Below are 13,644 nucleotides of genomic sequence, written 5' to 3'. Positions count from 1 at the left end.
TCCAGTATAAACCAATGGCCACTACCAACGGGAAATCAATGGTAAGCGGTTGTTGCGATGACGCAAATTAATTTGCAAATGCTACCGAAGGATTTGGAGAGGGCTCGACGTCTGGGGAGACTTGTTGTCACTCAGCTTCCAGAGAACACCACAGGTTTCCAATCAGATCGTTTATTGACTTGTGTTAAAGCTCCATGTGAGCCAATAATAATAATAATAATAATAATAATAATAATAATAATAATAATAATAATAATAATAATACAAAGAAGCAGAACAACCAAAACAAGAAGAAAAAACGAAGAAGAAAAAGAAGAAGCATGAGAACAAAAACGGGAGGAAGGAGAGAAGAAAACAGAAGAAGAAGAAAAATATAGAAGTAAAGAGCTGTCTATTGTTCGTAGGTATACAAACGTAAATGCTCTAAATAAACATTCCCCATACTATTTCTGAAAACTCTACTTATTTTCTTAAGCTTCCTGTATATTTTCCGTGTGAAAAACTCAAGTGCTTTCAAATAGAAAGGACGAAAAAAAAATAATACATGGGTAAATGACGAAACGAGTTTCACGGAAAAATGGGATGGGATATGACATGGATAATATGGGGGGAAAAACCCAAACGGAACAATTGATACTTGTTTGCTGCGTTTTACTTATTAAGTCAGAAGAAAATAAATAGCGTTATTCTTAAATAATTTATTTATTTGTTAGTGCGTAACATGGTATGGGTTGCTTATTTCTTGAGATATATAAATAGTAGCTGGTTGATCAAGACGATTATAAAACTGGGCTGAGGGCAAAAACACTACGATTCCTGCAAGATGTTCCTCGCAAAATACTTGACCGCACTGTTGTTGGCGATCAACGTGTGTTTCTTCTTTTACATCGGCACCTGCCATGCAAATCCCGGTATACGAGTTCAAATTACACAGAAAGGCCTCAACTACGGTAAATAGATTTTTTTTTCTATTAATTTATTTTTTTATTTCAGACTATTATTCTCATCTTTATGAGTTGTTGTTTTTTTTATCTTTTATTGGTTTTGTTATTCACAACATTTCTACAGTTCCAGATAGACATTGTCTGAATATAGCGGTTTCAATCCCACCCAAAGGGTGCCAGAGGTTAATTGGTCAAAATGTGGTGAGACGACAACAACTATAGATGGCAGTGATGGCTGAGAATGCAGTTAGGAGATTCGAAGTTCCTATCCGTCGCGGTTACCACCTGACGAAGGTCAGAGGAATAGTTGGCCGAAACGTTGTGAATAAACAAAACCAATAAAAGATTAAGAAAACAACTCATAAAGATGAGAATAATAGTCCGAAATAAAAATAAATTAATATATAATGCTCATCTCAAAAATGAAGTCCAATTAAGGAATAATATATAGTTTTTTTTTCTATTTTATATAATACTATATTATTCAACTTGATACGCATGTCAATTATACATACGAATCAAAATCATTATATTTTATCATTTTGATTTAGAAAAAACATTGTTTTTCAATAATTTTATTTAACATAACAAAGGTTTCACATGACAGCAATGACATTTGCTTTTTTTTTTAAATGTATATTAAAGATTTATTTTTGCATGTTAAGTTTAAAGTCTGTACTTAGAAGTGTTAATCATTACTGTGTTAAAATCCGTTTTGGATAATGATATCATTAAAGGGAGATAACTATTTGGGTAGTACCATTTATTCCCCAGCTAAAGTGTATATGCCAATAAGTGTACGCATACATGCATACGTGTATGTGTGTACACACATGCATGAAAACAGATGCACATGTGGGCATACACAGATGTATATACACCTATATATACATGCAGTATATGTATGTATTAATTTATTTTAATAAGTAAATTAATTTATTTTGTTACACTTTTATTTGTTTATTTATGTTTTTTTTATTAATTTCTTTTATGTAGTATCTATGTTTGTTTATTTATGTATGTGAATGCATACCCATGTATATTTTCTTTGTTTCATCTCATCTTTTTTATTACATTTTCTTCCCGAACTAGGCACATTGCCACTTTCGTGTAGGGGTCTACTATCAGGGACATAGACATCATGAGTACTGTGTAGGGAGTTGGGCAGCAAGATGTCGGTTCACGTTATACTTGAACTTCTGCATGTCAATATAGTTTGGGAAGAAGGGACCCGGAAGGGAATTCCAAAGTCTAGCTGGCCTGGGGAAAAATACTGGAGTAGAAGGCTATCTAGGCATCTCTACTGTGAAGGGATTTAGCTGTTTGTCCGGTTTGTCGGGGAAGTATTTACGTCGAGGGGACTCAAGTGCTTGCGGTTCGCCAGAACATTCACCGTTTAAGTAGAACGGGCAGAGGGATGCAACATTTCGTCGATGCGACAAAGGCTGAAGTTTAGATGAGTGTTCAGAGCCTATCAGATCGGCGACTCTCTTTTGAACCTTGTCTACGAGCGAGAGACTAGTGACAGATGCACCAGCCCAAATATGACAACAATACTCAACACATGGGTGAATGATTGCCTCATTGAGGTATAAGATATGTTCGGGCGTTAGTATCTTTCTAGCACATAAGAGATAACCTACCTTCTTAGCAGCGGTCCTGGCGATACTCTCAATGCAATTGTTCCAACTCATGTTTCCTGTGAGCGTTAGTCCGAGGAGTTTAAAAGATGTACTTTCAGATAAAGAGTCATTGGCCATTGCTATTTGTGATAGAGAAGGTTTCTGTTAATTATTGAAGGAAACGAGTTTAGTCTTGCCAGCATTGAATGTGACCATCCATGTATAAGTGGTAATTTATTATATAATGTTATTTTTTAGTGGTCAAGAGAATAAAAGAATTAGTTGTTTGTTATTTAAAGTAGTCATTGCATGTTCGGAGGGTGTTTTCAGTGTTTCTGTGTTTATATATGAAAAAATTAAAACAAAATGGCGAGGTATATCGTGGCTTTAACAAGTGATCATTCAATCTGTATTCGAGTACATTACCACTTAGCTACATCTCCAGACTATAATGCCGGTGTTACTAAAATACCTTCATGCAAAATTATTCTTTTAATCTATAACAGAGAAAAGTCATTTTTAATAGGATTTTAAAAATTGTCTGAGAGTTATCTGATGAATTTATCGACAAAAAAATCCAATAACATTGCTCGTAATATAAATTAGATTTGTGTGGAATTTACAAAAGGTAGGCTCACCCGTTTCGGAACCTATGGGGAAGGAACTCACACACACAAAATGATTTTTTTATATAATAGTAAATGTATATGTTTTCATTAACACGACCACATCTGAACAAACTGATAATTATATCTAGTACAATCTTTATAATTTCTTTTATGCTTTCATAATGCGTCGTTCGGATTAAATTATATAAATGAAAACAATTGACGCTACAAATTAAGAGTTTGCCAATATAAATAAGATTGAGAATGATCTAACTACCATAAATAGTAATAGGCATACATTCATATAATCAAACATATCCAAATGTTATAAGATCCGAAAATGTGTACATAAACACATACACACATATTATATGCATGCATTCCTGATCAAAAATTAAAAATCACTTGTAAAAGAATAAAGAAACCTTTCTAAAGGATCGATTTTAAAATCCTCTACTTAAAGTTACCAATATTTCAACTTAAACTTTCATGGAAACAAAAAAAATATTTATTTTTATTTATTTTATTTTAAGTGAACCTTTTTACACTTGAACAAATTATAAGACCAGAGGTATAATTGTTTTTAGTTCAGTTACAGATTTGCAATTAGTACTTAAAGCATCTCAACGCCTAAAGCAAACAATGTTAGAAAAGTTGAGCGTGCTCGAATTCTAGTTTTCGTTAAGCAAGATTTGTCACATCCGCCGATCGCAGCTACTGTAAATCGAAGTAAACATCACCTTTCTAAGGAACATTGAGAATTATGGAAAATCAACGTTAACTGGCAAGCCTCCAAAAAATTCCCCTGCATTTAGTGTGTGAAAGACGAGACTTTCTTCAAGCATAATAAGGCAGTCACAGCTGGTGATTTTAGTGCAGTAATCATTAGACAATATTTTCGACAAAAAGGCATGGTAAATAAAAAAGCGTAAAAAAATAATTGCCTGCCTCCATGTCACTATGCTGGCCTTAAGGTTTGGTTGTATATACCAAATATGGGAAGTTGGGAAGTAGAAGATTTTTTTTTCTGGTGATAAAAATAAATCCAGATGGTCCCGAATTATTGTAGCGATATTGGCATAATGAAAATATGCCTCTTAAAATTTTCCCAGGTCATAGTCATGGAGGGTCTCTAATTGTATTGGGTGACCTTTACTAACAGAGGGAGGATGGAACTCCAGCTTATACAGGGTAGTCAGACATTGACTAGTTATGTTAGCATGCTACAAAAAAGCATCGTTGATGACGGAGGACCGTCTTTTGTGTAAGGATGTATGGTTATTCTAACTGAATTATGCTGCAATATACGCTGCACGATGTACGTTAACTATCTGCAAGAAAATAAGGGTCATATCATTAGACGTTTTGCATGGTCAGCGGATCTGAACCCAATACAAAATGTTTGGGGATGGATAACAATGGATGTTTATCTAAATGGCAAACAATATTGAACAAAACATGAAGTACGTTAAGCCATCTTCAAAAGCTAGATATATATCCCCTGCACCTTAATGGAAACGCTAATTTATAGCTTCCGCTAAAAGAATGTTTGGTGCCATCAGAACAAGGGGAGCGATAATTCATTATTTAATTTAGTTGTTGAATATTTTCATAAATTTTTCGCACAATTTGAGCTTATAATTTTCATCAAGTCTTAAATTTCATATAAATGTAATTAAGGAATACACTATTTAGAATGTACAGTTTTTCCATGCCTCTGTATTATTAGTAAACCTCAATTGGAGGAGGTTAAAATAAATCGTTAAAATATGTTGCTTGTAAAACTTTGCTAGTGGTCTTATGTTTTTGATCAGAAGTGTGTTTGTGTATATATATATATATATATATATATATATATATATATATTAAACAGTTTTTGTGTATTTCTATGAGTCTGTGCGTCCCCTATAATCATAAAATTTAGAGAATCTACATAAACATTTATGAGAATATTTCTAGATATTATTTACCGGGATGATTAAAGAAGTTAAGCAGAATCTTCAAGTTATGATATAATAACTACAGGACAAATTCTAATATATATGATTTTTTTTAAATTTAATTTCTTTCTATAATTCTTTTACTATCCATATATAATAAAAATACTGCGAAACATCTCTCTGAAATAAAATACCGAAGGTTTACCGCAGCAGATTCAACATTAAAATTCAATGCATCTACTATATCATGTAGCTTTTAAACTATATGTTACACGCATTAAGTCTTGATATCAAAATACTACATTACATTCTAGGAGCAACAGGACTACGGTCTCAATCTTTATAGAGAAAAGAGTCCATTTTTTAACTAAATATTAACTCCTATCAGTACTACCAGTTATTCCCAGAACGAATTCTATATTATAATCTGTTGTATCACCGTAACTGGCTCAAGAGATCATAGACCTAACATACTATTTTCAATTTCCTAGTTAGATTATTATTTCCCCTGCCGTCAATTTCATTTAATACTCAGATTATTTAAATCTTTTGAGTGTGTGTTCGTTCAATTATGTATAATCTAATATACGCGTTTGTCATTTCGTATTTATTAACATCTTCAAAAATTCGACTAAGTTTGTTTTAGTTAGATGGCATATGCCGTAATCACAAGGACACTCACTTATATTTCTAATTTCTTCAATAACTATTTCCGTTACTAATTTATACCGTATAGTTTTTCGTGCGTTTTCGCTATTTACATTAATGCGACATGGCAGTTCATTAAATCTTATTCGTTAAACTTGAACATCTTCATTTTATTTTCATAATTTCGCAACAATTACGAAGAGAAAGGAAAATATTTACGAACATTCTCGTAAATTATATTTGAATAATTTTCGCTGCAAAAATGTGTGTGAAAATAAAGTTATTTTAAAATTTACAAAAAAAAGTATGCCAAAATAATTCCTCTTTTACCATACAACAGCTTTACACTCTTTTCTCATTTGTTAAATAAAATCCAATTGCCTAAATTATCATCCGTTTCCCAGTTACTTTGTTGATTAAATCTCGGAAAAGTTTTCTTTTGAATTTTTCTCATCGATTTTATAATTATAAAACATTGTACTGTCATACAAAACAATATTTGCTAAATGTAAATCATAATTGGTCTCCCACGTACTTTTTTAGTTTTATCTCTGAACTATTTTCTTTTCAATTTTCCATCGATTTGTTTATGATAAAACACTATACTATCACACAAAAAACCCGAAGTATTTATCTCACCTTTTAAAGAAGTTAATGACATTTTTTTTTGCATTAAGCATGATATATATTTATTGATACACAATTATTAGTCTCTCTTTGGCTTTGTCTGTCCCTCTTTTCAACAGAGTGCTAAACAGCAGCTTTTATTTACTGTCTAACAAGCTCCAATCCCTGTCTCATCGCCGGAATGTTGCATATTTATACTTGTGTAATAATATGCCCCAACGGATTTTTCGCACCTTTCTCCTTTCAAGGAAAATAACCCCGACCTAGATCTAAAAAAATGTTTTCTCCAAACCCTTATGCCTTTTTGTTTGCTTGTCTTTGAAATTCCCTCGCTCTTCTTATTTCTCTAATCATAATATGCCATTAAGAGCCATTCGCAATATGCACTAACCGCGGTGAATTTAAAATAATTATAAAAACATTGTCACCGTTAAATGCATAGATTGAACACACACACCCACACACATAAATACACAAACACACACACATATATTAGTTTAATTTTCTTATCCAATTTCTTCTTTCTTTTTCAGCAAACGACCTTGCTTTAACAAAAATGTATAACGAATTGCAGAACTATAAATTTGACAATCAGCGTGGTTCGAGCTCATATAACTTATACGAGTAAGTTTATTGTATAATAGTTTATGGATTCCATTGATTTAATTCAAGCACCCCATTTCTATATTTTGAATCGCCTACATACAAATTGTTTTTCATGTATCAAACACATTTTACATGTATAAAACAAATATTGGGGTACAAGATTTTACTTTGTTAACTAAATTAAAGTTATTTTTCTAATCGAAAAAGAACTGTAAAAGATGTTAGATTACTTATTTCCAAGGAAAACTCAAATTTTATTCTCTTTGCCAGAAAGATAACACATTAAATATGATGTTAATCAATTTTCTTGTTTTTCTGTTTCAGCATAAAAGTAAGTCGTGTTTCTAAGCCCAGAGGTCAAGCTGTACTTGTACCTGGGCAAGGTCTGAGATGGACTGTTGAAATTAAAGGTTATCGTCTATCGGCAAAACTTACATTTTCAAAGAAACTTTTGTGGTAAATATTGTTTTCTTTTTTGGTTTTCGGGAACATATTAAAATGTACATGATCGTTATTATCCAGAAATAATAAGATAAATTCAGTAAAATACGGGAAATTCATAAAATAAGGGAAAGGTTTAAGAAAACATAAGGAATCGAATACATAATTTTGATACTTTTATTAAGCGAATAACACCTAAAATAATTTTTCTCGGGTAAGATCTCAATATAATCGCACATAAAATCGTAACATTTTAGGTTTATATCAAAATTCAGATCCGTAACATTAAAAGGAAAACAACGGATTGGTTATGAATTTTGGTCAATTTTGGCATTTACACAAACTCTCTCTCTCTCTCACACACACACAGACATACACACACACACACACATATATATATATATATATATATATATATATATGTATATACATATATATGTGTGTGTGTGTGTCTGTGTGTGTGTGCGTGTGTGTGTGTGTGTAATTTGCACATAATGGACGTGCATCGTTCAAATTAAAATTCTATTTTGACATATACTCTTATTCGATTAATTTTTATATTTTGGTTGTTTTGAAGTATTCAGGTCGTCATGTTTGAAAGCATAGTACGTAAATAACTGAAGTTACACAAATAAAATAACGTACTAACTGTTGTTTTCCGAATGAATAAAGAATAATTAATAATTAATAATATTACATACATCTATAATAAATAATGATCGATTAATTTGTTGAGGAATTAATCAAGTGTGTAGATGTTACGGTTAGTGTGAGCTGGAGCGTTATTTGATGTACGAAATAATTATACATACTTATAGAGATAAGATATTCAGATATGTTGATAACATTAATAATAAAAGGATATCTAAATGGCATTGTACATATACACACATATTTATGTGTGTATATATATATATATGCATATATATATGTATATAAACGTATGCATATATATATATATATTTAGATATATTTGTGTGTGTGTGTATATATATATATATATATATATATATATATATACTGAAGAAAGTGCTCAATACTGTTGTAGGGCGAATATGCGTTTTATTTTTTATTACCGTATCTTTCTGTAAAGATACACCATTTTTTCGGCTACGCGGCCGTGTTCTTGGCCCTCTGTAGCGTCCTCAGTGTTTTACAGAAAAAAGTATGAGGACGCTACAGACGAGCTAAAAAAAACGGCCGTGTAGCCGAAACAATGATGTAACGTAACAGAAAGATACGGTAATAAAAAATAAAACGTATATATATATATATATATATATATATATATATATATATATATATATACGGCATTTTACTATCATTAATTAAACCCCCAGTGTTACTGGTATTTCCAGAACAGATAACACGCTTTTCTCTTATCTACAAAATTCTGCTGGTTTTTAAAAGAAGGAAAAGTGTATTTTATGATAATCCGTAGTTTAGTATCGGTTTTGTTATCGTTATATTCTCTTCCCAAGGAGTTTCCGCCTTTTTATTAGATTAGAATTTATCATATCAGATATAACGTCCATTTTTTGGATTGGTGTAATGTAGTATCTGTTCGATTGTCATGAGAAAATTTTTTCCATGAATTACCTTCTCTCTTTTTTCTGTAGGAGGGGGGGCGCGTAGTTTACTTTCTATTCTTTCAGCATGATAGACTTTTATTACGCATTTTCTTTCTAAGAGGAGGCATGAAAAAATGATCGTTCGTTAGGTTACCGTCTTTTCAGTACCCCACCATTTCTTATAGGTTCATTCTTCTTGATATCGTATTTTAGCTTATCAAAACCTATTATATTTTTCTAGTATAATCATTAATGTAACATTTTATCGATATGTACATATCTCTTTGGACATCACACGCTTAAATCACTCACGTACTCTAAATAGCTGAAATAGTCTTATCTTAAAGTGCTTTAATAGGAGTTATTTTACATTTACATTTACTGTATATTTCCCAATTCCTATATTTTGTCTGGTGAGAGTCCACTGTAAAAATCGGTTATATTTAATGGAAGTAGTAAAGTAAACACTCTCTACTAAATTCATCCTTCAACCGCCCCTCACTTCCACCGTTCCTGACCGTTCACATGAGACATTTAAAACCGAACACCGGTTAGAATTTATCTAAAAACTGGACTGGACTTACGCTGAAACGAACCACGCTTACTTTGCCATTGGTTAGCATAAACCATATACACAAATTATAAAGCATCTATTTTATTAAAATTAGATTAAAACAGAACACACTCCGTTACTTGTAATTGAATTCACAATTAAATTACTTTGATTTCGTTATAAGCCGCGTGGTTAGAGTTTTATGAAAACCTGAATTGACATTTACGTGAAACGCACCAAACTTACTTACACAAACACAACTTCGTTTTGCTCTTTCCTTTCCTTCTTTTTTTCTTTCTTTCTTTCTTTCTTACCTTTCGCTGTCTTTTTCGCTTTTTGGGGGATGGTGGTGGGGCTACTTCCCTAACTTTACACTCGCATTGGTAGGTTTTTCTAAAAATCAGAACTGCGTTTTACGGGACGGCATGTTTAACATCGTTACATTTTCATTTTCTTTTGTTGTGCTGATGGTGGTGGGGGGACTACTTTCCTATGTTTTCAGTCTACACGATATTTCACTTTGGTAAATCTAATTCTTACCAAACTTCCTTTATAATCTTTCCTTTCGGTCTTTCCTTCTCTCTTTCTTTTCTTTCCTTTTTCTGCTCTTTCCATTGTTAAAACGAAACGAAACGACACAACCTGATATTCCAGGTTTTACTTACACTCTATCACTCTACGACTCTTACTTGTGTATCCAACTCTATTTGTGCCACGTTCCTTTACTTTTTCACCGTACCACTTACCATACGACATTCAGGTAAATAGAGTTTTATATGCGGCGATATTCACGTACATGGACTTCCCTTTTTGTTCTTTTTCTGGGGGGGCCGGTTTACGTTACTACATGGATCGGGCGATCGCTGTCAGACGATAATACGACTTCTTCTTTTTTATTTTTTACTTTTATATTATGCTATCGTTCCACTAATTTCGGAATTCATACTCAGGGGACAGGTGACTTATTACATCAGTGGTTATTTATTTATTTATTATTTTTTTGCAATTTATTACTTCTTTTCCCTTGGTGAAAGTTTCATTAAACCATTGATATGTCAGCAGACGACATTCGAATGGGAAGAAACCGACTACGACGACGACTACGACGACGACGACGACGACGACGACGACTACGACGACGACGACGACGACGACGACGACGACGACGACGACGACGACCACAATGCAGACAAACAGGTTTAATTCAAAAACACATCGTCTGCAACGGATCGCTTACACAAAATAAAATGTACCAAAATAATAAAACAACAACAACGAATAAACCAAAACAAATACACAATTACTTAAGACAAAAAAAATATATAATTACTTTACTCTACCAAACTAACACTATTACTTTTTACAAATACTTACATTTTTCAGCGTACGATTCTTGCAGTTATTCAATATTGTTGCATTTTTATTCTGTCCGGTTTGCGGTAGAACCTCTCTTTCTCCACTTTTTTTTCGTTCTTTATTTACTTCCTTTTTGGGGGGGACATCTGCCAATGATTTTAACACACATTTTCCATTGCGTCATGTACGAAATTTTACTTTGTTGTTTTTTTTGCGAACGCCAATATCATTCGGTTTGGCTCTCTTTAATTCATGTTTTGTACTAACAAGGTGTTTTTTTTTACAATGTCTTAGCACTTCACTTTATTAATTAACTCGGAAATAGACCCAGAAAACTTTATTTTTCACGTGTACAAATACTTTTTTCCCCTTTGGCACATTGCGTTTACTCCTTACTCTTTAGAATACAATAGAAAACTCATAGGAAACCTACAAAAAATTTAGGATAAATCGGCTTGCACAACTAAGTCCCTCATTTTTGCCCGCCCAGTTTTGCACAGTTTACATATTTGGGTCCTTCTGTTTGCCGGGGGGGGGCGATTATAACTTCCCCAAAACCGGGGTATTGGAAACATCCACAGCAATGTTGTTTTTTTCTACAAAAATTGGCCACTACAAGAACTATGATTATTTCCATTTTTGTCCGCAATAAATAACAAATAAATATACATCATTACCGGTTCATTTCGTTTGCAAAATACAGTCCGATGTTTGCATTTACATAAACTTTACTCCCCTCATATATTAAAACATTGCGTGATCTCAAGTCACGTGATGTTGTCATGGGTGGCATCACACTTTTATTATCTGGTGACTTCCGACAAACGCTTCCTATTGTTCAACGTGGAAGTCCTGCTGATGAGCTCGATGCTTGCATTAAATTTTCATATTTGTGGAAGTACATCAAGACTGTAACCTTATCTACAAACATGCGTGTCCATCTTAATAGTGACCCATTGGCTGATAAATTTGCTTCCATACTTCTACAAATTGGAGATGGCAAAATTCCAACAGACAAACATGGTAAAATTGTAATTACTTCAAGTATTGGATCAATTGTTTCCTCACTCGCAGAGCTTTGTAACAAAGCTTACCCAAATATAGCTGCAAATTATACTAATCCTCAATGGCTAACAGAAAGAGCAATTTTAGCTCCAAAAATGATATGGTACACATCATCAATGACCGACTGCTTGATGAAATTCCAGGTGAGGAACAAATTTACACTTCTCTAGATTCTACTGTAGATAATAACCATGCTGTACAATACCCTACAGAATTTTTAAATTCCTTGCAATTACCTGGTATGCCACCACACAAATTAAAACTGAAATCTGGATGTCCAATTGTGTTACGCAGAAACCTTGATGCTCCACGACTATGCAATGGAACAAGATTATGTGTAACACGAATGCAACCTCATGTGATAGAAGCAGTCATATTGACTGGTATAGCTATAGGTGAATTGACATTTCTTCCTAGAATACCACTTATTCCATCAGATTCAACAATTCCATTTAAAAGGCTTCAGTTCCCAATAAAATTATGTTTTGCCATGACAATAAATAAGTCGCAAGGACAAACCTTGGCAGTGGTTGGTCTGAACTTAGCTTCTTCTTGCTTTAGTCACGGACAGTTTTATGTAGGATGTTCACGGGTAGGTTCCCCACACAATCTATATATATTAGCACCAGAGGGTAGAACATCAAACATTGTGTATCCAAGAGCTTTATACAAATAGGAAAGCCAATTCTCCCTTCTATTATTATTTATAGTTATTTTTTGCTGTGAATTATCAGCATGGCAGTCTCATAAGTATTGTCCACACTCCACCCATATTCCTGTCAGGTCAATGTTTTAAAACTCTGATAGGAAATTCTTATGGGAAGTTTCTAATCGTTTTCATTATAGAATGTGTACCTTTTTCTATTCAAAATTTAATTTAATACAACCGTTCACTTCTTTCATGTTAAGTTACTTAAAATCACTAAACTCAGTTGCAGTGCTCCGTGGCATAGTGGTTAGCATGCCGGACAATTCTCATTATATTTTCACATTCGCGCTGACCTACCGTAGTCTTCTTTTGTTTCATAAAAACCTAAAATGGATTTTATTGGTGGCCGAGTTGTTAACATTGCATGTTTTTTTTTTCACACTTAATTTTCCAACTTTGCCCCAATACTCCGGGTTTGATCCTTCCTACTTACCTAACATCACTTTTTATTTATTAAACAATCCCAACGATTTATTTATTCTTTTGTTTTGATTTACTCAAAACCGCACACACCTCGAAACATCCGAGCAACGCCGGGTACCCCTGCTAGTAAAGAATAAAGTCGTATGAGAGGAACGTGTTCGTAGTATGCAGTTAACCATGGTATGAATTTCTCCCTTTTGTCTCTGAAACCAGTGAAATTCGTAGAACTCGGTGATTCAACTTAGTTCTTAAATAGGGGTAATTTGTACGTCACGACAACTCCTCGCGAGCTTTTCATTCGCCTGAGATGATCGTATAGCTCTTTTTCCTGGGGTTGATTTCTATCGGGCCGGTCATTTTCCTTTTCCTGGAGGGCCTGAGTTGTCCGGCTCCTTGTGATGTTACCAAGTCGAACGTGTCATATATCTGGTTCATTACTTCTCGTTCAGCAGGGGTTGTCTTTCGTCATCAGTTATGCGTTTCCGAATTTGGTTTAAATGTTTCTCGTGCGTAAATCTTGGACCTTCGATA

At 33.3% G+C, this 13,644-nt stretch overlaps 1 protein-coding gene across 1 annotated transcript in view; it reads left to right on the top strand.

Annotated features, from left to right (window-relative positions):
- The first annotated feature begins 594 nt into the window (after nt 1-594).
- The window catches only part of LOC145276830 (bactericidal permeability-increasing protein-like), a 54,470-nt gene continuing 41,420 nt past the window's right edge, over nt 595-13,644 (top strand). The window contains exons 1-3 of the mRNA XM_080128184.1: nt 595-950; nt 6,923-7,013; nt 7,320-7,451. Of these exons, the coding sequence (XP_079984310.1) occupies nt 824-950; nt 6,923-7,013; nt 7,320-7,451 (350 nt within the window). The 5' untranslated portion in view covers nt 595-823. The remainder of the gene's footprint in view (nt 951-6,922; nt 7,014-7,319; nt 7,452-13,644) is intronic.

The sequence above is a fragment of the Euprymna scolopes genome, chromosome 5, assembly GCF_053919585.1.
Source record: "Euprymna scolopes isolate OS-2025 chromosome 5, ASM5391958v1, whole genome shotgun sequence".
NCBI classification, from domain to species: Eukaryota; Metazoa; Mollusca; class Cephalopoda; order Sepiida; family Sepiolidae; genus Euprymna; species Euprymna scolopes.
This window is presented reverse-complemented; position numbering and strand designations above follow the sequence as displayed.